This window comes from Buteo buteo, chromosome 3, assembly GCF_964188355.1.
Source record: "Buteo buteo chromosome 3, bButBut1.hap1.1, whole genome shotgun sequence".
Classification (NCBI taxonomy): Eukaryota; Metazoa; Chordata; class Aves; order Accipitriformes; family Accipitridae; genus Buteo; species Buteo buteo.
This window is the reverse complement of record NC_134173.1, coordinates 26,208,456-26,231,243: the sequence shown is the minus strand read 5'-3', so window position 1 is coordinate 26,231,243 and position 22,788 is coordinate 26,208,456. Positions and strand designations below refer to the sequence as shown.

At 40.4% G+C, this 22,788-nt stretch overlaps 1 protein-coding gene across 1 annotated transcript in view; it reads right to left on the bottom strand.

Moving 5' to 3' along the window:
- COLEC12 (collectin subfamily member 12) overlaps positions 1 to 22,788 on the bottom strand; it is a 99,946-nt gene that overhangs the window by 10,515 nt on the left and 66,643 nt on the right. The window contains exons 3-4 of the mRNA XM_075023094.1: positions 7,846 to 7,968; positions 917 to 1,015 (exon numbers count right to left, since the gene is read on the bottom strand). Coding sequence (XP_074879195.1) covers positions 917 to 1,015; positions 7,846 to 7,968 — 222 coding nt within the window. The remainder of the gene's footprint in view (positions 1 to 916; positions 1,016 to 7,845; positions 7,969 to 22,788) is intronic.

Sequence of the window (22,788 nt, the reverse complement as noted above, 5' to 3'; positions counted from 1 at the left end):
AATTACCCCATGTCTTTGAACTAAATGCAGTGTGGAAATACTTCAGAATCCAGACTATTTTTGAGGGGAAAAAGTTGTAAAAATTTATGATCAAGCTGCATGCAATTCATTTTTCTTAGAAATATGTGTCTCAATATATGGTTTATGAATCTAAACAAAATTTATTTCAACAAGCGCATGCATGTATGTGTATATTAGTATTCATATAAAAACTAATTAAATAAACTATAAGTCTATGTATATATAAATTGATAACAGCTCTGCTTCCTTCCCAGACAAGGAAGAAAGGTAGAAATGTACACTTAGTGAGTAGAATCCTTATCCATGATCTTTTTCCATCTTACTGCAAACTGAGAACTGTGATAGCACTTGGGAGACATGAACTCATAACAACCTTGTGTCCTATATTCCCTGAGATGATTAAGAAACATTTTATGGAAGTAATCAACTTGCCTCAGATGTAAGAGTTTTGAACAACTGATTATTTGTGCACTCCTTAAAATGGCCTTCAGTTTTGAATCTTAATTGCTAAAACAGCATCAAGATGACCGGGTGACAGATTTTCATTTTATGTAGAATCTCTTGTGCTGTGGAACAGCTTCTGCTATGTTTTACATCTCTACCTCAGAGAAGACTCTCTCCTGAGGACAACCTTCAAGTGTCTGTTTATTTTAGTATAAATGATTTCAGAGTGACTTCAGTGGAAACTGTAAATATTGAAGTATGCTTAAAATGCTGTCTTAAGTAGAGCTGATCTTAACTATTTTTAAGTGCTTTCCCAAGTACTTGCGAAATTGGAATAGACGTGCTGTATCTTGTCATAGCCAGAAATTTTTTCAGACAAATTTCCTGCCACTATCTGCCAGGAGAACACCCCAAAGCCATAATACAAAGGGGTTTTGCTTGTGTAGATTACCTAATTTCTTCAGATCACTCTCTACCTCGGTGAGCTTTTCTGTATATCTTCTGTGGGATGTTTCCAGGCCACCTGTCACATTGTCCATCTTTTCTACAACTAGGGAAAAAGAACAGTATTTTATGAAAAGAAGAAAAGTGAAATTATGAAAAAAGTCTAGTAAACAATAAAGCAAACCATAAAAACAACCACTACTATCAAACAAAAAAAGGAACCACTTTAAAATTGCCTTGCTTGCCACTACACTCTGTTGTTGCTCTGTAAAATCTTGGAAGGATGAGCTCCTATCTGCTGGTGGGACCCAGCATTCTTCCAGTTCTTCAGTCTGCCAACAGTCCCGAAACATTTCTTTGTTCATCAGCAATCTCTCTTCCGAATGAGGAAATCCCTTTTTGAGGGTTTTCCTCATGAACCAAGTCCTTTTCTTTTAACAGTATTTTCATGCTCCAAGCTCAGTGCTGTGTGGCAAAGGAAGACTGATTGCTAAAGGGTCAGACACATGAGAGAAGACTTCCTTTTATTTTGCTATGCACCATTTCTCCTTAAGAAGTACATTTCTTTTTTTTCCTGTGCCTTTTAATCATTAAAAATTGCCACCTGGATAGCAAACTTTGGACTGAGATAGCAGTTTGAAGATGCAATTACTAAATATATTGGGGATCAACTTTTAAACACCTTGGTAATGGTACAGATCACTCAAAATGGTCTTGAAACCATTCTGCCTCATTAAGATTGAAAGGATGGTCATTCAGCAAGTGCATATTTATGGCTGATGTGCTCTTTATTCTGTAATGTCTGAGTCATTTTCTTGTCACTAAGACAATCTGATTATTTGATGGAATCGATATGGCAATGGAAAAAGCAGAGCAACAAATAAAGAGCCTGGGGTGGCTTCCAGTGGCAAAAATGTGAAATGCTTGCAAGCTTAGAGGCAGCCTTCAGCTTCCACACCAAATCTTGTCTAATAGGCTTTTGCATTCAAGCAGCAACCAGGGGCAGAAATTTCTTCTCATCACAAGATTATTTAGCCCTTTTGCTACACTGGGAACGGAATTGATCTGAACCAACCCTGGGAGAGGCTACACAAGTTATCGTGCCAGCTCCCTCTTTAAAACAGAAGAAATAAGGTGCTTCCCATGTCTTGAGATAGTGAAGCCAATTCTGTAAACCTGTGTGGTGTAGGGGGTACTGCTAACTCTTTCTGTGTGGGAGATAATCTGCAGCTAGGAAATAGCTTCACAGAAGTTGTTGCTATGTAAAGATTTGTTTTTTTACTAGAAGTGGAAATTTAGGGGATCTTTTGCTGTTCATGATCAACCACAAGAATCCCAGACCTTTAAAGTGTAGTCCACCAAGTGCTGCTTTTTTATTAACTTTTGCCCTTGTTTTTGTGACTCTGGGTACCGCAGTTACACAGCAGGCTTTTATTGCTTCCCCAAAACCAACAGGAGAAAAAGCACACCAAGATTATCTCTGGTGCAACTGCACTCAGGTGAATGGAGTTACAACAGAGAAAAAGTCTCAAGGTTTTCAGAGAGACTAGACACCCTTTAGCAAATTACCTGTCTGCTCCTTTCTATACTGCTTACAAGCCAGGAAAACAGAGACTCTACTGTGTGTGCAAAGATACGAGTCAGAGTGTGGCTTTCTGTATTAGAGATGATGGCAGATTGCTTGCTAAGCACCAGATCCAGGCTACAATAATGGCTTTATTTTTTCAGGGGGATCATTGCTCAATACCTTCTGCTTTAGAAAGCATTCTTCCCCCAATACAGCACTAATTTTTCACTGGTTCTTCTGCCCATTAAAGTTACTTGTCAAAATGCTGTATGCCATTTTTCCTAAATGAACTCAGAGCTGATACTCTGTTTGTCCTGCCAAACTGTCTTCCATGCTGGAGCCCAGATCAGCAAAGGTCCTTCAGTTACTTCTGACACGCTACTGATGCATGTTTACAACTATGTGTCACATGGAGTGAGTGTAGGGAGCATACTTGGTTTTTCCTTCTGGCTAGCTCTAGCCAGCTCCTTGTTCAGTCTGTTGTGTTCTGCTTTGTTTATGGATAGTCAGTGTGAAGGACATGGTTCACTCTGGGCACTTAAAGAGGACCTCAGGACAGCATCTGGATTTGAAAAGCAGGCCTACTCCAAGTGTTTCTGCTGGACCTGTGCCTTGACTAGCAATGTCACATCACCGATGGGTCTTGTTAATTCAGATTTAGTGTAATATTCACCTGGTTTCTCCAGTTATGCAATACACTTGGAGTTGGCAAATTGATATATGTTATCAATAATGAAAGGAAAATGTAGTTTCTTCCTTTTGCTGTACAAATGAATGCCAGTTTGTACTTCAGATTTGAAGTTTGTAAAACTGAGATTTTACACTGTCCTATAACAACAAGAATGTTTTCATGGTTGAATGAAATCTAACACTGGAAACTTGGGTTAAAATATTCCCCTGAAGAGTCCAAAGCAAATGAAAATAGTAGAAATCCTATCAATATGTAGTAGCTTGTACTGGCAGTTCAATGAGATTTGATGGAATTAAAGATACAACAGCGTATGGTATTTTCATTGCTGAAAGTAAAAAAAACACCCCACTCTAAAGACTGAGCTGGTCTGTAGCTATGGACATTATTTGTGTGGAACACCCCAAAAATTTGTTGAAGCAGGACTTTAATCAGAAGCCTTACTGGTATTATTGACAATTGGCCGTGATATGTGGGGAAGACTGTGCCTGAACTGTGTCTGAAAGATCACTAATGAGCACTGTTAAAAGGTCTTTCAGTCTCCAGCAGCATGCCACCTACAGAAAGTAATAGTTCTTAATTCTAGCATGTAACTGGGTGCAAGACAGCACCCCTGGATTGGGTGGGCTGACATGACACTTAGCTGGACGATGCTGGTTTAGAGAGTCTGGAAAGACAAGGCCACTTTCAAACACACAAGGTATTGATTTTTGTCTATTTGACACTACACTGGTGATGACTTACCCAGATTAACTGATGCAAAGTGGAGAATTAGCTATATCAGGCAAACCATTTCCTTTATTTTAATTGTTTCCCCTGTCGTGAAGTGTAGAGGAGAGAGGCCAGAACCAAGTTCAAACCACCCAGCTCCAGCAGCAGAAACAGTGGAGGTCTCTGCAAACGTGAACTGTAGGGTTAGCTCAAGGATTCCTAGTGATGCAGGCTAAGCTGAATTTTGTCATCCCATAGTCAAACCAATGCATATATTTGCTTTACACAGGGACAGAATCTTAGCCTCCACAGTCAAACAAATTGTGGGCCTGGGGGACTTGATCTCCTGCCCAAACTCCTTACCCAAGCAAGTTGTAGTTTATGTACTTTCCTGCTACTGGCCTGCAAGTGGAAAGGATGAACTCTGGGGAGAACAAGTAGAACACTATGGCCAAAGTAGGTTTTGTTGCTCTTGCTGTGAAAAGGGGTCATATGAATGGATGTCCTATTAATGGGAATGCCTTTGCTTCCCTGGCAGTAGCTCCCACCACCATCGCTGGATGGAGCCTTCGGTGGTAGGTGAGCATGTGGAGCACTCTCAGGAGTGGAAGTAAACCTCTGGGGAGTGCCCTGGGTTCGAACAGCCATCTCCCATCTTCTCCAGAAAAAGGCAAAGGCAAAACAGGCAGACCAGCCATAATATCCCTTATGAAGGCCACTCTGCTGCTCCCAACAGTCTGCTGCTCTCAAAAATGCAAAGTCTATCTATGCCTTAAGCTTAGAGACTTAAGCTTGGTCAGATCTCTCTACATTGTCATCTCACTTTCTGACAAGGTCACTGGAATATGTGGTAAAGACTCTCCAAAGCCAAAATTTCAAGTAGTTGCTGACCAGAACATTGAGGACCTCCTGCATCTGAGCCACTATTTTGGAAGTAGGGACAAAATGTGCCATCTCACCAGGATGTGTGGGCCCTAGGTAATGGCAGGCAAACTCGTAGAAGTAGATGAAAGTCACGCAGGGCATTAGTCAAGAAACTTCAAAACAAGGACTGACCAAAGAATGAGAAGTACCAGAAATTCAAGCTGAGAGCATGCTAGCTTCCCTCACTGGAGTGAGTCACAGGAAGATCATTCACCTTCAATAGGCTAATCAGACACTGGCTGGTGCCAGAAAAATTGTAACTTTGTATTTTGCATTTAATTTAAGAAAGTATGCGTAAAAAACTACAGATTGCTTTATTAATGCTTTTAACAATAATTTAATATGTCTTCTCAAAGCAAACTAATAGTAAATTCAGCTTGTTAGTCCTTCATGACCTTGATGTTTAATTCATGTTTTGGTTTCAGGTTTCTCCAACCTAGTATGTAATTTTTACCACCAGTTTGGAGGTTTGTTCTGTGTTGACTTCACCTCCCATTGAGTTATTTTTTTGCCTGCCATATTTAATCCACTGATTAGTAGTTTTAACATTTTAAATCACAAAGGATATCTAAATACCACGTAGGAAATGAAAGTTTTAAAAGTAGTTTTGGGCTTTATAAACATAAGTGTGGGAGGCAAATTTAATGGAAACTTAGCTAAGAGACTGAAAGAATCCCTTATGCCAGCAGAATTCCTTCTTTCAGTGTAATATTGCAATAAGACAGATAAGCAAAACTCTAATGCAGAGAGGAGAGTTCAAGAGCTCTATAAAATTTTATTTTGAGTTTTGTTCTTCCTTTAAGGCCTAATTCCTTCCCAACAATCAAAAATATTTCAATAATTCCTTTGAATATGTACTGTCAGCTGGGGTTTTGTCTAACTCATGTTTTCCCTGCAAATTAGTGCTTAGGCACTGTGGAGATGAAGCTCTTAAGCTGCAGTTACAAAGGGTGAAATTAATGCCTGACGTATGACCATTTGCTGCTTGGCATTACAGAAAGGATACCTTGGACTAAACAGGACTTTTCTCCAGCATATGCTTCTTTCCCTTGGCATTCAGATAGAGCAGTCACCAAGTTGGTGAGTGGTGGAGCAGTGGTCACCAAGATGTCTTAAGGTCTGTGAGCAAGATGTGCATTATCGACCTTCCTATAATCTTTTTCCCATTTTTTTTGTGGGAGAGAAAATTCTTTTGTCCTTGCCCTGATACTGCTATAACAGAAAGACTAGTCCCTGGTCAGGCGTCAATGACTACTCAGTACAAGAGGGAGGTTTAGAAATTAGTGTAGCAAAGATGGGGCCTCAAGATGAGAGCAAAGCCTGGGGAAAAGACAGTGCTAGAGGCCCCCATGGAGAAAGAAGCTTGAAAACTGTGGTTTGAAATGAGGAAGAGAAATTCCCTCTCCCAAAGAGATCTTTTGGACAGTTTTCTTATTACTATTGCACAAAAAAACATTTGCCAAAGCAAGATACAGAGCAATGGTTCCTCCAACTTGATAGGCTGTTTCTGATGCCAAGTGAGGTCTGAGTCTTTTGATGAGCCCCAGAACTGATAGCCCTGTATAAAACTCTCTTGAGGAAAATTCTGCTAAATCCCAGGCGTTTAGTGGCTGGGTTATAGCCTGGAAGGATTCCATCCTCATCTGCTGTAAGCAGATCTCTGCAGATTTGTACCTGGAAAAGGCCTAAGTTTGTCTTCCCCTAGTCCATATAACCAAATTATCTTACCTTTATAGATCAAGAACAAGGTTTTGAATCCTGGAAAGTTTTTTTTGCTCAGAATCTGACTTCCAGAGACCAGTTACACATTCTTCAGGAGAATGTATGACCAATTATATATGTACTGCATTTCTTTACATTTGATTTTAATTTGCCACATTCTGCCTGCTTGATCATGAAAAAGGAATACCTACGTGTCTCTATCTGTCCTTCACATTCTGTCATCTCCCCGGCTAAATCTTCCATTTAAACCAATCAGTTTTAATTTTCTTCCCACTCAAAACTGTACCAAATCCTCCTAAATAAATATTTATCCCTTTCTATTTCTACAATTACATTTTCTTTCACTGGCAAAGGACAGAGGTGATGTCAGCTCTTCTACAAGTGCAGCTGTTGGTGGCACAGGGCACACTGCATGCTAATCACAAGAATATTTACCCAGCTTCTTGGAGGGGTTTTGAAGCTACTCTCAGGGCCATACTCAAGCAGCTAGTTTAAAGCTAGCTTGGTTTTCTCCGCAACATGCTGTGATGTCCTGTTATAATAACTCACAAAGATGTTACTCACTTTCTTTTTCTTACCAGAAACTCATGTCTTATTTATTTAACTTACAGATGTGACTGCACAACATGCAGACATTTACATCAAAACATTCATAAGCATGCCTAAGTAGCTACAGTTAATTAGTGCTGAGGACATATGGGAATTTTAAGTCATGCTTTCCAATGTGCCCTACCAATGACTTGCACAAATGAAATTTTCTCCATTACTGGGTTGCCCAACTACCAGAATCTTTGCAATTACTTTCAAAAGCATCTAAGCATCTTTGTTCATCAAAATAATTGTAGATAACTCAAAACAATGGCACCTCCTGGTTCAATCTTTCTTCCAGATATTTCAAAGTAATATTGATCCTACACTTTGTTCCTGTGATAAATATTATATTAGTAAGACTATTCCTGGCTCTCCCATTAAGAAGGATATTTATTCTGGAAAGGTGCAATATATGTAAAAAAGCTCAATGAAATCAAGGTATAGCACATGTTACAGAGCTTTAAGTCTTCCAGTTAGTACTTTGTGTGGAAGAATGATCATTTTGTTCTAAGTTTTTTCTTTTCTTTCAAATGTCTAATCAAGTTTCAAAACTTCATAATTGTTTGGAAGTGAAAATCTAAGGTTGCAGTTTGTTATGTGTGTACAAAAAGCCAACATTGCCAAGGTATTGATATTTAAGGTGAAATGTGATAAACTGCCTGTCTATCTAATATATGTAAATGCTCTTGGATGCCTGGCTGAAAGTGAAATGTTGGGCCTGATTCATACATACCTTTGTATCCCAGAATGGCTACTGTGATTGTTAACAAGGCACATAAAATATATAATAAGATGATGGAAAACTTCAGTGCCCAGTTATTTTTACATTTGGTACATTGAGTCCCCTCCTGAATACCTGCAAAAGAAGATTTTAAGAATTTTAAAACAATGGCAAAGAACACATCGCTGGTTTTATCTCCCCATTTCCTCTCCTCCATTCTCTAAAAAACAAATTATTTATGTAAGCAGATGATGTATGGGTGCCTATCTATCTGTCTATTCTGCCAGGATAGCCTCCACAGTGGTTAAAGCATCAGCTTAGTGATACAATCACTTTGGGATCTTAGCATGTGGAAGAGAAGTAGGTTCTGCTTCACTGGAAAACCTGTGGCTTTCCTGAGAGACAGGGCTATTTTCCAATTGTGCTAACAAGACTATGGTGAGCTTTGGAAGTCAAATGGTTATTAGCATCTCCTCTGTCAGGCATCACACTGTAGCAGCTCTTTCTTAGCATTCAGTCTCCCTACAGAGGCAATAGGAGACAGTAAATGCTCCGGCAGAAGGAAAATACAGAAATAAAATAGCATTGTGAAAACCCGATAGGAGTACTGGTCCTGCTGTGTAACCATTACCACAAATGGTTACCATATGAACACTTTTTTTCCATAATGAGAGAGACTTTTTTCCTTACTTTTGGGGGGTTTGGAGAATATTATTTCCACAGAAAAGAAGGATTGCTATACTGGTAAAGCTAGCGGTACATCTATACCAACAGAAAAATGCTGGTGAATTTCCCCTTGTGGACAAGTTTAAGAAAAAGGGCCTCAAGTTGAGAGAAAACAGGCCTTTATTATTTTATATTTGCACTGTTTGCAGAATGGTTTGATATCTTTGAGTCTATTAGGGAAGCAATATTCCTCTTTTCTCTACATCCTCCTTGGGAACAGCTTGAGAGTGTTGGAAGCCTTGATTAAGTTACCAAGAAATTTGTCAGAAACACAAATGTGTAAAAACATGAATACTGGACCACTGTGCTGGAATTAATGGGCAGGATTTATCCCTCCTTCTGATGTGTGTTAAGCAGGCCAGGATTAATGTAGCTTTCTGTGTCTGTCAGAAAATGCATTTCTTTGATATTTTACTCTATTTGTGTACTATTAGGGGAGTCCCACAGGAAACCTTTAAGCTCTAATAAATTCTATGTACCAGATTACTTAACTAATCAAAACTTGCTCCGTAGCTTTTTATGAGTAACTTATATTTCCCCTGAGGCCTACCCACAGATGATTTTACTTTTCCCAACTCATGACCTTCTGCAGAATGGTTTTTTATTTTACATTTTTTAAGAGAAGAGCACAGCTCACTTCCCCGGGTTCACGGAGGATGGGTGACCAACATATCAAGTTAAGTCAACTGTATTTCTCTCTCAAAGAACAGCAGTTTCCAGTGAATTCCTTGAGCCCAGGGTACTTGAAGGAGGGATTACCATATTGGAACAACTCAGGAAGAGGATTTATACAAAGTTTATTTGACAAGGCATTTTCCTCAATTCCCTCTGCACATATACTAGCCATGGCTAAGGCAGAAATGCATCTCTCACAGGTCAGCCCACCTTCTGCATTATGTCCTCTAATGTTTTTTCTAAACTTTTTAGCTGTGACATGACTTTCTGCTGCCATGTGATGAAACCAATATGTCATAGATTTGGGTTCCTTGGTGTTTAGGCATAAGACCAGTTGGGAACATCTGGTTCTTTTTTCAGGAACAGGAGCATCAGGGGAAAATGAGACAAACACTTGTAAGCATACACCCAAGAACAGAAACTCCAGAGTGGAAAGGCTTCTTTCCTGCCTGGGTAGGTGGGAGGGAAGGGAGCTGGCACAGAGACAGGCAGTTGCATAGCCCATTTATTGGTAACTTGGATTTGGAAGGCTGATAACTCCTGCAACACAAAAGAAAAGGTGAAGTGTCCATAATTCAATAGCCAAGTTTGCTTATGGATCCTGATGTGTGGGCTGGTTGTCTTTGGCCGACAGTCTCAAGGAGTTTGCTCGTGGGGAAGCTCTGCATACTGAAAAAGCTGGAGAGGGAAAGTACAGTTTTCTAAGGGTTTGCAGTAGGTATTCAGAGACTGAAATTATTTCGCAGTAGGAACTTGTGATGTATGGAGCACCATTTTGCTGCTGTTAACTGGTACCAATGGGCTCATTGAACCCCTGAGCACTGAATGGTTCCTCCTCCGAAGGGTTTAAAATTCAGATTCCAATCCTTTAAGTCTTTGAACATCCCACATATCAAAACCCATGAGAAACTTGGGGCAAAAAGCACATCACATTCACCTTCCAAGTACACAGATAATAGAAAGCTTGATCCTCCCTATTTTAATGTTAATGGAAGCAGGACCAGATCCATAACCGGGAAGACTGATAGACTGCAGAGGTACAAAGCACAGAGAAAGGCAGAAATAAAAACAAAACCTTTGACAGCAACTGCACATCAAAAAGTTTCACTTGATTACAGTCTCATATTAAGATTACTCATTTTATGACATGACCTGCTTTCTGTCACCATACTCTGGCTTCCTGTGTAGTATAATGAACTGAAACTTCACTGATGTCACTGGATGTATTGTAGTTCAGCATCTAGCATCATATATGTTCCAGTGCTTCATAAGGATCTTGTTTCACTTGTCTCAGTCCTCTCTATTGCTGGTTCAATAAAACAGCACTTTGGCTTTTTGGAACTTTTACTTTCAGCGTATTTCAAACTGACATCAGAACAGCGCCCCAACAAAAGCCAGACCTTTTCAACTTTTAACAGACCAGTGCTGTTGGTATCAGTAATATAAACACAGCATCCTGAAGCGATCATAGAGGCTAGAGTGATTCCATTAACTAAGCTGGGTTGGAACTATGTATTGCATTGTCTGCTGGCGCTTTCTGCCTATCAGCTTAAAACTGTATCTGACTGCCATTGCACCCCCACTACCCTCATCTAACGTGTCCCAGGTCCAGGGCTGGAGTAAAAAGCCAGGGAGCTCTAAGAGGCTCCTTTGTTTTCCTTTACCTAGAGATAGACACGGTAAAGTCTTTCAGAGCTATTAAATTTATTCTTTATTGCAAATACATAGCTCTTAACTCTGCTACTATTAACACCTGACTTTCTAGTTTACTAAACTTATAAAAATTACTAAAGATAGAGGTACCTTGAAGAAAAGATTTGGAAGACTCATTCTGATGTCTTTCTGTGCAGTTAAATAATCCAGGCTATGAGCAAAGGTAAAAGCCAGGAATGCAACCCTCTCTATAGGGAAGAATTACAGTGTAACCAGGGCTCCACAACCTCCCCAAGTACCTACCTTGGCTTCAACTCGCCCCGTTGCTCTTCCCCACTACCCTATTTAAGGACCAAGCCCAAATAAGATTGTTCTGATACAGGAGATGCATTTAGTCTGCACTGTGAGGACACATTTTTATTGAAGGGTTGCTCTGACAAGACGCGATAGCCAAAACGTTAAGCAACAACAGATGGGAGATGATTTCAAATGCTTGTTGTGATTACACAAAACTGAGCAGGTTGGCTTTAATTTGACAAAACTTCCCCAATTTTACCCACTCAACTGCTTGCTTTCATGGCTTACATAAAATGCAGTGTTCTTCCAGGAGATGTGTAACCTCTCATCTAGAAAGCTGTAGAGTAAATGTACAGGGAAAGACCCTACACGCTCATTCCATTGATAGAACATATGTAAAACCTGCAAAAGGGGTTCTCAGCTGAAGTCAAGCTCTTCTCCCTTTGTTATTGCTGCTTCTAGTGCAGCACACTCCTCTCTGTGTCCTGTACACATGTTTTCAATGTTGGTCTGCTCCCAGACATTTGTCACTAACTTCCAAACCCAGGGAACCAGGGTCACTTCCGCATGATGTGCATTTCTCACTGCTGATTTGATCAACGTTTAATAAATATCAGATGGGACAAAATGTGCCTTGTTTCGCTGGACACATGCTTTTTTCCATTCCTTCTCCCAACTTATTTTAATAAGAGCTCTGGCTTTTCTATCTCGCTGTTGGGAAGACATCTGGCCAAACAGACAGCGACTTAGTACAAAGAGATCCTGCTGGCTCACATGCATTGGGGAGCCCCTTCCCTGCAAACCAAGATGGTCACAAAAAAATATGCAAGTGAGACATCCCCCTGTTACCAGACTTTGTAGTATTTGTTTTTATAGCATTGCATTCCAGTGACTGAAGACTTTGTTCTCATGCAGGGGGTATACATCTGCAGATTCCTTTTGGGCTCCAGATAAGCAGAGGTTTTTCTGGGAGAGGAGCTTGTGGTTTTGGTTGGGGTTTTTTTGTTGTTGTTCCGTGTTTTTTAATGGGAGACTAACTATATTTGCTCTTTGACATGGAGTAACTACCTTACAAAATGCCTGACTCCTCAACTATGTTACACTTCAGGAGCATATCTTTGAACACTCAAATATGATATGCACACATATTTTTTTTTGCTGAATAATTTTTTTAAAAGCATTTGCTTCTGTGTCCTTTTCTTGGTGCTTGCTGCAGGATCTTAGGTGGCCTCATAATATTTCTGCTAGCAGATCAGTTTTGACAAAGACGCAAGGTTCCCTTCATAACCATGACAAAAAATGTACTGATAAGATGATTGAAGAAATGTAGTGCGGGAAATGAAAATACATACATTAGTTACGAGGGGTTTTCCCCAGTGTGATTCACTGAAGAGATATAACCTATGTTGAATTTTAGAAGGAAGACTGCAAGCCTAGTTTGCAGCCATCAAATGATAAATTTCTCGAAGCTAATGTTTGCAAAACTGATGAACAGTAGATCTAATATTTATATTTAAAGAGGCCTGAGCAAACTATGTCCATCTGGTTCCAACCCCCCTGCCATGGGAAGGTATCACTGCCCATGGCAGGGGAGTTGGAACTAAATGATTTTTAAGGTTCCTTCCAACCTAAACCATTCTATGATTCTGTGATTCAACACGTAGGTAGGAATCAGATACTGAGAGGTAACCATGCAGAGTTGTAACAAGCTCCCAGTGGGCGCCTATCTCACTAGCAAAAGTAGATGATCTCATGAGGAACCCAACTCTAGGTGTAAATAACTAAATGCCTTGAAAAAACTGGCTGTAAGTGCTTAAATTCAGGCACCCAAGTGTAATATGGTAGTTTTCTTACTAATATGCATGACTAGCCATTAGGAAAGTAAGTCTGTCTCTTAGGACAGAGAGGATTTTAAAATTCAGGCATATAAGCATGTACATATATACACACATACACACACACACACACACTTATGTTCAAATATATAGAAAAAAATATATGTGTGTATATGTTTTTTACAGAGAAGCTTTTCCATATTACATTAGCACACTCAAATCAAAAGCAGACACATCTTTGCCAACAATAAGCTTTGTATAGCTTTGAGATTACTGGATCCATCCAGCCACAAAATTCAAAGTGAGATTTTTGTCTTCTCTTTTGCATGGTGTTATAGGTTATTAACCTACCCTTCATGAAAACAATTTCTGTGATCCTCCATGAATGGTTTCATTGCAGTCAGCAAAACCGATGATTCGATGGCTCCATATGACTAACCTACCTCAGAAAGCAATCGTTCTTTGTAATGGTTATAAATGGCAAAAACTGAGACTGGTTCATGTTTTTTTAAATTATTATTTTGAGATAAGTCTCCTTCCTTCAGTTTAGAGTATATTCTTACACTATAAAGGCTATAACTTGAGCTAAGCGTAAATAGACACCCTACATTTTTCCTAGGTAATGCGTAAAGGTCTATGCCCATCCCCAAGTTATTGGATGGGCATTCAGCATGAGGCTGCAGTCATGGGAAGCATAGCATATACTAGGGCTTCTCTGAGCAGCTGCCCCAGCCCCTCTCCATCTCTGTGACCTAAATGCTGCTGGACAACCCTTCCTTGGGGGTAAGCATGGCTAAAAGAGCAAACGTCACAGTTATTGCACGGCTGGCCTGCAGGAAAGCACTGAGCCCTTAGGTTGCAGTTGTGAAGCGCCTGGTTTGGAAGAGCCATGCTCCTGCCTTCAGTGGCATGCTGAGCCATTCCTCACACCACAGGTCCCTCATGTATGCACATCCATCCCCAGGGCTTTGTGGGGAAGAGCTCTTGACCAGGCAAACTAAGGCCCTTTATTGTACATTATAAAACTGGGGTGATACTACTCAATTGTGTTTGCTGCCACCCCCTTCTTCACTTCTCACTCAGTCTCTTGCCATGATTTCCTTTCCACTCAGCCCTAAGGGGAACACGAGTGCCAGCCTTCCTCCCACATCCACAGTCTTTCCAAGCCCTGGCTCTGCAATGGCAATGGTCCTGCTTGCCCAGGTGGTGCAGTGCTACCTTGTGGGCAGGTGGATCGCGACAGCCTGCTTAACTTCATTCTCAGATTTTTACAATGCCATTGGAAAAAATATTTAGCACAAAAATGCTGTCATTTGTTCCGGAATTTACTAGTTTTGCTTCTGGTTTTGTAATCAAATAGGGATAAATGCAAGCTATGCTTATTTTGAAAAGGTTTCTGGTCATTTACTAGGAGGCAATTAAAGCAGCGAAACTTGAAATCTAAGCGGTGGGTATGTACTCACCTAACTTGTGCCAGTTTTCCTATGCCAGGTGGAAAATCATGAAACATGGCAGCAAGACAGAGGATGGAACAGCCACTCTGTATTTCAAATAAACACTGCGAGACACAGAGCTTCTTTCTTCATAAATTAATAAATAAATGGACCAACCCCAAATCACTCCATCCTCACAGGTTTCTACAGTATCCTGCATAACCCAATCACCCTGTTACATAGCTAGCAGCTTGTATGAATAACCTCTGAAGAGGAAAAAACACACCTCAAAAGCCTGTTCTGAGAATTTATGCCTCAAAAGAGCTGCGTGACTCTTGCCAGGGCCAGTGGTGCCAGTGCTTGTGATTTTATCCTAAGCTTCACACTGTGGGATTTCTTTTTCACCCTGGTGCCCCTTTCTTTCCTAGTGCAAGGTCCTGCACCAGATTGGGGCAACCCCTAGTAACAATACAGGCTGGGGGATGAAGGGATTGAGAGCAGCTCTGCAGAGAAGGACTTGGGGGCACTGGTGGATGAAAAGCTGGGCGTGAGCCGGCAACATGCGCTCGCAGCCCAGAAAGCCAACCATGCCCTGGGCTGCATCCAAAGCAGCGTGGCCAGCGGGTCGAGGGAGGGGATTCTGCCCCTGTGCTCCGCTCTGGTGAGACCCCACCTGGAGTGCTGCCTCCAGCTCTGGGGTCCTCGGCACAGGGAAGACATGGGCCTCTTGGAGCGGGTCCAGAGGAGGGCCACAAAAATGATCAGAGGGATGGAACACCTCTCCTGTGAGGACAGGCTGAGAGAGTTGGGGTTGTTCAGCCTGGAGAAGAGAAGGCTCCAGGGAGACCTTACTGCAGCCTTTCAATATATAAAAGGGGCTTATAAGAAAGATGGGGACAGACTTTTTAGTAGGGCCTGTTGCAATAGGACAAGGGGTAATGGTTTTAATGTAAAAGAGGGTAGATTTAGCCTAGATAGAAGGAAGAAATTTTCTATGATGAGGGTGGTGAAACACTGGAACAGGTTGCCCAGAGAGGTGGTAGATGCCCCATCCCTGGGAACATTCAAGGCCAGGTTGGACAGGGCTCTGAGCAACCTGATCTAGTTGAAGATGTCCCTGCTCATTGCAGGGGTTGGACTAGATGACTTTGAAAGGTCTCTTCCACCCCAAACTACTCTATGATTCTTGCAGCTATACAATTATGAGACTTTCAGCTTTCAGGACAACAGCATATCCTAGACTGTTAAAAAAGCAGGGAGGAGTTGTTCCTTAGGGCTTAAGACAATAGAAGAATCCACCATTTACAGGATTTTTCATAATCCTGCCCCTAAAGAGCCACTCTCACCACTGAGGGGGCAATGCTGGGGCTGGGGCTGCCAGGGCTCACTGTGTCCCTCATCCCCTGAAGCTGGAGGGGGGCACTTTGTCCCAGGAGCCCAGGGTATTTCAGTGGAAATGGGGGGCTTCCTTCTCTGGGACACCTTGGAAAACCCCACCCTTGATGATCCACAGGTTGCAGCCCAAAGCTCTGCATGCAGGGGAGGCCAGGCAAATTCTCCTCCACCAGACTGAGTCTGTTGGAGGCAGTGGCTGCTTCCTGTAAATCCAAATCCCACATCTGACATAATAAAGAGCCTCAGAGGGCCAACACTATTATCTCTGGAAAGCTTTTGGCCTAAGAAATACTTTATTCTATGTAAGGTACACAAGCCCTTTCATTAAAGGAGGGGAGAACCCTCATTTTTAGCCTGACCATCATCTCTCACTTATTTATATAACCCAGCTAGCATTTTCTCTCTGGCTTTGTTCTTCACAGTAGACCAGAGATTCACAATGAATTGTCAGAAATCCTAATTATACACTTCAACGACCATCACCATTTAATTATATAGTATTACCAAACAATGTCCTACTGTGTTTAAACACTAAATATCTTAATTGAAAGGATACAAAAAGCCTGACCACAACACAGGCTAAGCAAAGACTGCTGAGTATCTGAACTGTATGTTAGGCAAATATTATGAGCAGAACTGAAGGACCAGCATGGTAAATTTTAAGAAAAATAATGGATTTGCAACAGTTTAAGGTCCAGCCATAGCAATGCGTTACAAATATCACACCACCAGATGGTCTAACATCCCATAGAGTATTAGATTTAAAGACATGTCTAGAACTTAAACCAGAACAAAATCCAGTAAGTGCCGGTGCTTTTATGTGTCTATCCTCAGTCACTGAAAATCAAGCAAGGAATCAGTCAGTGCACCTCTCTGGAACTAAACCCCAAAATCTAATTAGGTTGTTCAGAAGATGAGAGAAAAACTAGAACAGTTAAAAGAAGATGAAAATCATGTATGAACTGAAGACTTGTTCAATGGCAGGCAAGACAGCCACGATACATCACAGCAAAGAGCTTCTCAAACTGTATCCCAAAAGAGAAGAATTTAGACTGCCTCACAAGAAGACATATAGCCAGATCTATAGTGAGATCAAAGCCAGACCTTTGGTTTGTGCCACAGCCTCCTAAGACAACCTGAGGATACACAATCCAATGAGTTAATTAAAACTAGAGTGAACAAGGCATTTGCAAAGTCACAGAAGGGATCTGTCCTTCAGAGTTATGCCAGATGGCAAAGTAATGCCATTTCTGTCTAAGTCTGGGCCCTCTGTTCTGAAATAAACAAGCTTCCTAATGAACCATAGCTCCTAATTAAGATGGTATAATTTGATGATTAATGTACATGATTTTTAGTCTTAATTCAAACTACATTTGACTGAAAGGAGGAAAAAAGGTAACACACTGAAAGTGTGGATTTCCTGTAACATTCTCTATTTTTATAACACATTATTTAGGTGTTAGCGACCTTAGTAATGGTGTTACATTAACTGGTAAGTAGAAAAAATAATAACTCTGTGCTTTGTGGCTTTTGAGATACATTTGCTTAAGAGGGCAACATGATCTTGTCTAGGGCTGTGAGCATGGTAGGTGCTGATATCACCAGCAGTGACACCTGTGCTGCAGAGTGGCTCACCAGGAACACGGTGAAGTCATCCAGAGCACAGGTGGAAAAACCGTTCTCTTCATGGGAAGCTTTCACCCTTTGTTTTACTAACTTCTACACCTTTTAACATTATGTTAAGGACAGTGCTAAAAATGTTGGATCACTATTTAACAAAACAAGAAAAGCTCACCCTCGCCAAATGAAGACTCCAGCGACAGACAATGAGGCCACATTTCTGTGTTCACCGATGCTACCACAAATGGTATTCCAGCTATCTACAGAAATTAAACTTTTTTATGTGCCTGTACAAGTTAAATGGGAATACCCAGCAACCATCTGTTCCGCAGAAGTTTCTGTATGGATACCTACGTGCACACATGCAACACTAACGTGGTCGAGGCAGGTCATTTGTTTAAGCGCATTATAAAATCCCATGTGTCTCTGCAAAGTGTGCTTTTAAACTCTTATAACTCATATGAATCTAAACCAATTTTCACTAGGTAGTTGGAAGCACACTGTGTGTCCTTCTCACTCATCAGGTTTTTTTCTCTCCTCTATTACCTAGTGGAGCGGAACAAAATAATGTTTAGATCGTATTTGATGGCATAAAAATTGTATTTATCTTTTTCCATTAGAGAAAACCACAGAGCTACTTTTGATGAGACTTTCAGCAGGAAAAAATGATTGTCTGCAGGCTATGAACAAGTATGCCCAACTTCATGCCAAAAAGCAAAACCCTGAGAAAATTATAAGGACTGTGATTTGTAAGCTTTAAAATGCAGATGCATCAATATCTGCAGGCTTTGTCACACGTTCCATCTGGAATGCTGCAATGAAGTGCTGACATTAATAGAACTGAAAAAACTTAATGATGATTCGATCCCACAAATTAATGTGTAGACCTTTATCCGCCCTTTGCTGTATTTAGTGGTAAGGCTTCCATTGCCTTCATTAAGAAGCATTCTAATATAAAAATTGCCCCTTTTCCAGCTGAAAAGTTTATCTGAGGACATTATTTGGAATTTAAAAGACTTATGTGCACATAAAAGAAGAGGTGACGGTGTTTCTATTTGTGCTGGGTACTTAGCAGTTACTTAGGCCCCTTACTTGGAACGTGACCCCAGAAATGAAGAGGACCATGAAGAAGAATACAGTAGGACCTCACAGAAGAAAGTGAGTGCAGAAAACACAGTATGGATACGGAAGCCTGCTCTATGCATTTGATTATGGCTGTGAGTGCAAATTGCCACTTCTGACTAGCCTTTTGCATGATGCTATGAAGACTGTCTGGCTGAGATACCAACACTGAACAGAGAAGAAAGGATCCTTGCAGGCACTGCATTGAACGTAGCTCACGGTCACAAATCCACTGGCTGTAAATTAATTCCTAATCTCCTGAGGCTACATGTTCAACTACAGGAGAGAAATTATGTCCAGGTATGAACACTGCTCCTCTGGAAGTCTGCTGCCTTAGTCCCCTTGGCCAAATTGAGACATGGCATTAAATCACCTCCAAAGGAGAGGGGCTGGCAGGGCTAGGATTTATTTTGCACCTCACTGCCCTTCTAAAACCCCTTTCTAAAGGTAGAGCTTTTTCCTCAGAAATATTGCAGGCTTGATGGTAGAGACAATAAATCCTGTTTCCACCCGCCAGCCTAACCAACCTCCCCCAACCCACCTCAGTCTCTGCCTCCTTTTCCTGAATCTTATCTCTTCAAAATGGATGTTTTTCTCTGTGAAGCTGGATCTCTAGGCTAAGACGAAGGACTGTGATCCAACGCAGCTACCATCTTTTAGTTTTCTCATTCTGTTCTCCCCTTTTCCCTCTCTCCTGTCTTCTCTGTGTCCTGCAGTATCTCCAGCTCCTGAGCTCTCCCCATACCCCGGCTCATACACATCTCACTAGCATCCAATTTCCTGGATAAAAAGCAGACTTGGAATGAATTCCTCAGGCAATCAAAACATTTTTCACATGGTTGTGCCAATGTGCAATGGCTGTGCAATGGCTGTACAATCTAAGGAGCAAACAGCCCTGATAAATGGATTTTTTCCACCTAATACCATCACAATTTCTGTGATATTTCCCTGCTTAATATTCATCTGTACCTAGAGAGGAAATTTTTATTCCGTAAATTACTAGAAAAAGTTTCCTGTACAGAGGTGGAAGTGTGGTTGATGAAGGCAATTTGTGTTTTCCCTCCTAACAAAGCAATAAGCAAATTTATACTGTCTTGATAAACACAGGAAGCCGCTGAGTTGAATCTGCTTGTTACAGGTGAGGAAAAGCTATGCAGAAGGGCATCCAGAGCACTGTAGTCACAGACAAGATAAGCAACTAGCCAGGAGTAAACCAAACATACTACCTACCTACCTACATAGCACCTACCCACTGCCTTCCTAATGTCAATGCAATCACCTGTTAAGTAGGTGAAAACTCTATTGCAATCACGGAAATACAGAAGTTGACAAATCCATTAAAAGCATTAACCTACTGAATCTGTAGGGTGTACGTATGCCTTGTCACAACCTGCCATTTTTTAATATCCTGGGAAATTTATTAGACCACCCCTAACACAGCATTAAACATGTTGCTACAGTTACAATAATAATAGTAATAATAATACTGCAATAATAATAATAATAATCTTCCTGAAACATATACTCCTGGTTATAATCCTTTTCTTGATAGCTTACAAAATCATGGAAAACTAAGTATTTGCAAAATATTTTTTAATGGAGCCATGGAGTTTTAGGGTGTCCAGCTCCAGAGCAGCACGTAGGGGAGGGAGCTTCCATGAGGCCAGGGGCTCCTGTGATTCCACATCTGCAGATGGAGGACTCAAATCTTACCAGGCATTTCAGGCTCATTGCTACAAGTCTTATCAGGGCATTGAGGTTTACAGTGGGAGGCTTAAATTGAATTGCTATTCTTATCCAGAAGACTAAATTAAAAAATTAGAAGTTTTCACAACAAACTTTATGTGCTTTGATGGAGAGAAAAACCCAGATAATGAAGGACTTTTTAATTAAGAGGCAGAAGGCATTATATAAATCTATAGCTACAAGTGGGAATTTGTGAATTTTATTTTAGAGGAGAAGTTGTAAGGGAGACCTGTGGTTTCTTCCCCTAATTGATGTGTAAATATATTATTAAAAGTTCTTGAGAGAGGTACAATCCTACGTAATAAAAAAAACCCAAACAAAAACTTAGCTTGTGTTTCAGTGAAAGCAGTCCCAAGGTAACTGAAAATAATGTTTCCTTCTTTGGAGGGCAACGGTTCAGGAAAGAAGGAAGAAGGGAACTGAGTGAAGTCAGACAGGCGAGATGTGTAAATTTTTTATTTTGAAAAATTATTCTTCCTGAATTTAATGCCAAATACTTTCAGACTACAGACCTAAATATCTGCCTTACAACTCTTTCACTGGTTTCCAATATTCTTCTAGACTTGTAACTTTATCATACCTTTAACTTTTTTAAGAATGTTGAAGTCCTCGAATAATGTCTGCAATAATCAGGTTTCCCTATTTTGATATGATATAACACTAAAAATACAAAGAAAATGATCCCTTTCTGTACTTATTGTAAAAGGTGGCAAACACTTAGAAAGTTAATAAAAATTGCACACATTTGTGTCAAGCCTGAATTTGCTTTTCAGTGCCTATTTTTTGCCAAATATCAAGATTTATTGGTCCTTGAAGCAAAAAAAATGACTGAAGCAAATCTAGGGTCAATATTTAACTTCAGGGTCAACACATCTTGCTTTTTCACTCCCAGAGAAGTCAATATTGGCTGCCATACTCTGCAGCTGCTCTTTTGAACTCCAACAGAGAAATACATCACATCCTTGACCCACAGTCTTTCAACCTAAGTGTGGAGACACTATAATTTATTTGCTCAACCCAAGTGTCAAATGTTTTCAGCACTAAACTGCACCAAACACTATTGTTCCTTATCACAATTTCAACTGCACAAGTGTAACCTCTCTGGCTTCCACAGCGTTACATGCATTTTATATCGGTGTAGGTGTATCACTCAACCAGGGAGCTGGAAAATGTCTTTTCTTCCATGTCAAGCTAAAAGCATAGAACAGAAGAGCAGGTGAAGCAGCCAAAGTGGCAGCTCAGTAGAAACTTTGGATTAAAAAAATTAACACATAGCACTATAGCCTATTTAAGCAAAATCCAATAAACTTCAAAATAACTCTTCCTCGCGTCTTCAGAGTCCACAGGCACTGAGTCCCTGTACTGCTCTAAGACTTATAAATAATAGGCTGAAAAATAATTTTCATGTATTAAAAGTAAAAATATTTTCCTAAAATGTCTGTTTCTCAGCAGTTTTATTTGACTTAGAACATTTATTTCTTGGCTGGTTCCTTGTATGCCAAATTTCAGTCCAGAGTGAATTTTTCCATGGCTGAACTATATACTCCTGAAGAGCAGAGTTGGAAATGTTGAAAACCATAAACTATAGCTAAAGACACACATCACAAACAGGACCATGAAAAGCAGAGCTTTCAGTTTGAGCAGAACCTTCTTTTTTAATGAAAGATGTATTTTGTTTGCTAAGCATACTTCATACGTCACCTCCTGATACTCTAACTGAATCTTCCTCAAGCCTCCACAAGGAAGAAATGTTTGGGCACATAAGATGTAGCCTTTGCATGTAGGAGACTAATGTTTTCACTACTTTGCATGGTCTTTTTGTTCTGGACTTCTGGCCTGATCCACAAGAAAAGTGGTGTCCTGTTTGCTCATTTGCATGATACATTACTCTATTTAAATAGTTTAGATAAGACTTTCTTTAATGCTGCAAAAACAAAAGCTCTAAAAAATGTTTTTAAGGTGAATGAAAGGATTCAGGTTCTTCATATCCTATTACATGAATACTACTTTTTAATGGCATGATCAACACCTGTACAATTTTAGAAGATGTTGCACAATTGTGCACATGATACAAATGCAACCCTAAAATAGAGTAAACTGCTTGATAAATGTCCTGGTAGCTCTTTATCAAAAGATGAGAGATGATATGCCCAGCGACAGTGTTACACTCCTGTAGAGATTGTAAGGGTAGTCCAATTTGTTATGCAGGTTCTTCTCTCTTCCACTCTTTGTTTTCTTGAGAGCTTTGTTAAAGAAAAGTTAAAAGCACTTACAGAAATTTCCTCCAAGTGTTCTGCCAAGGTGCATGAGCAAACTCAGGTCAAAATTTTGCTGTACATGGACAGAAGCCAGAGGACAGAAGAGCACTTCATTTTTAATCGTTATTCCATTAGTTACTAAACTTCTTAGCTGCTCCATAATATTTTGTACTGTCTGAAAATGGCATCCAGCTT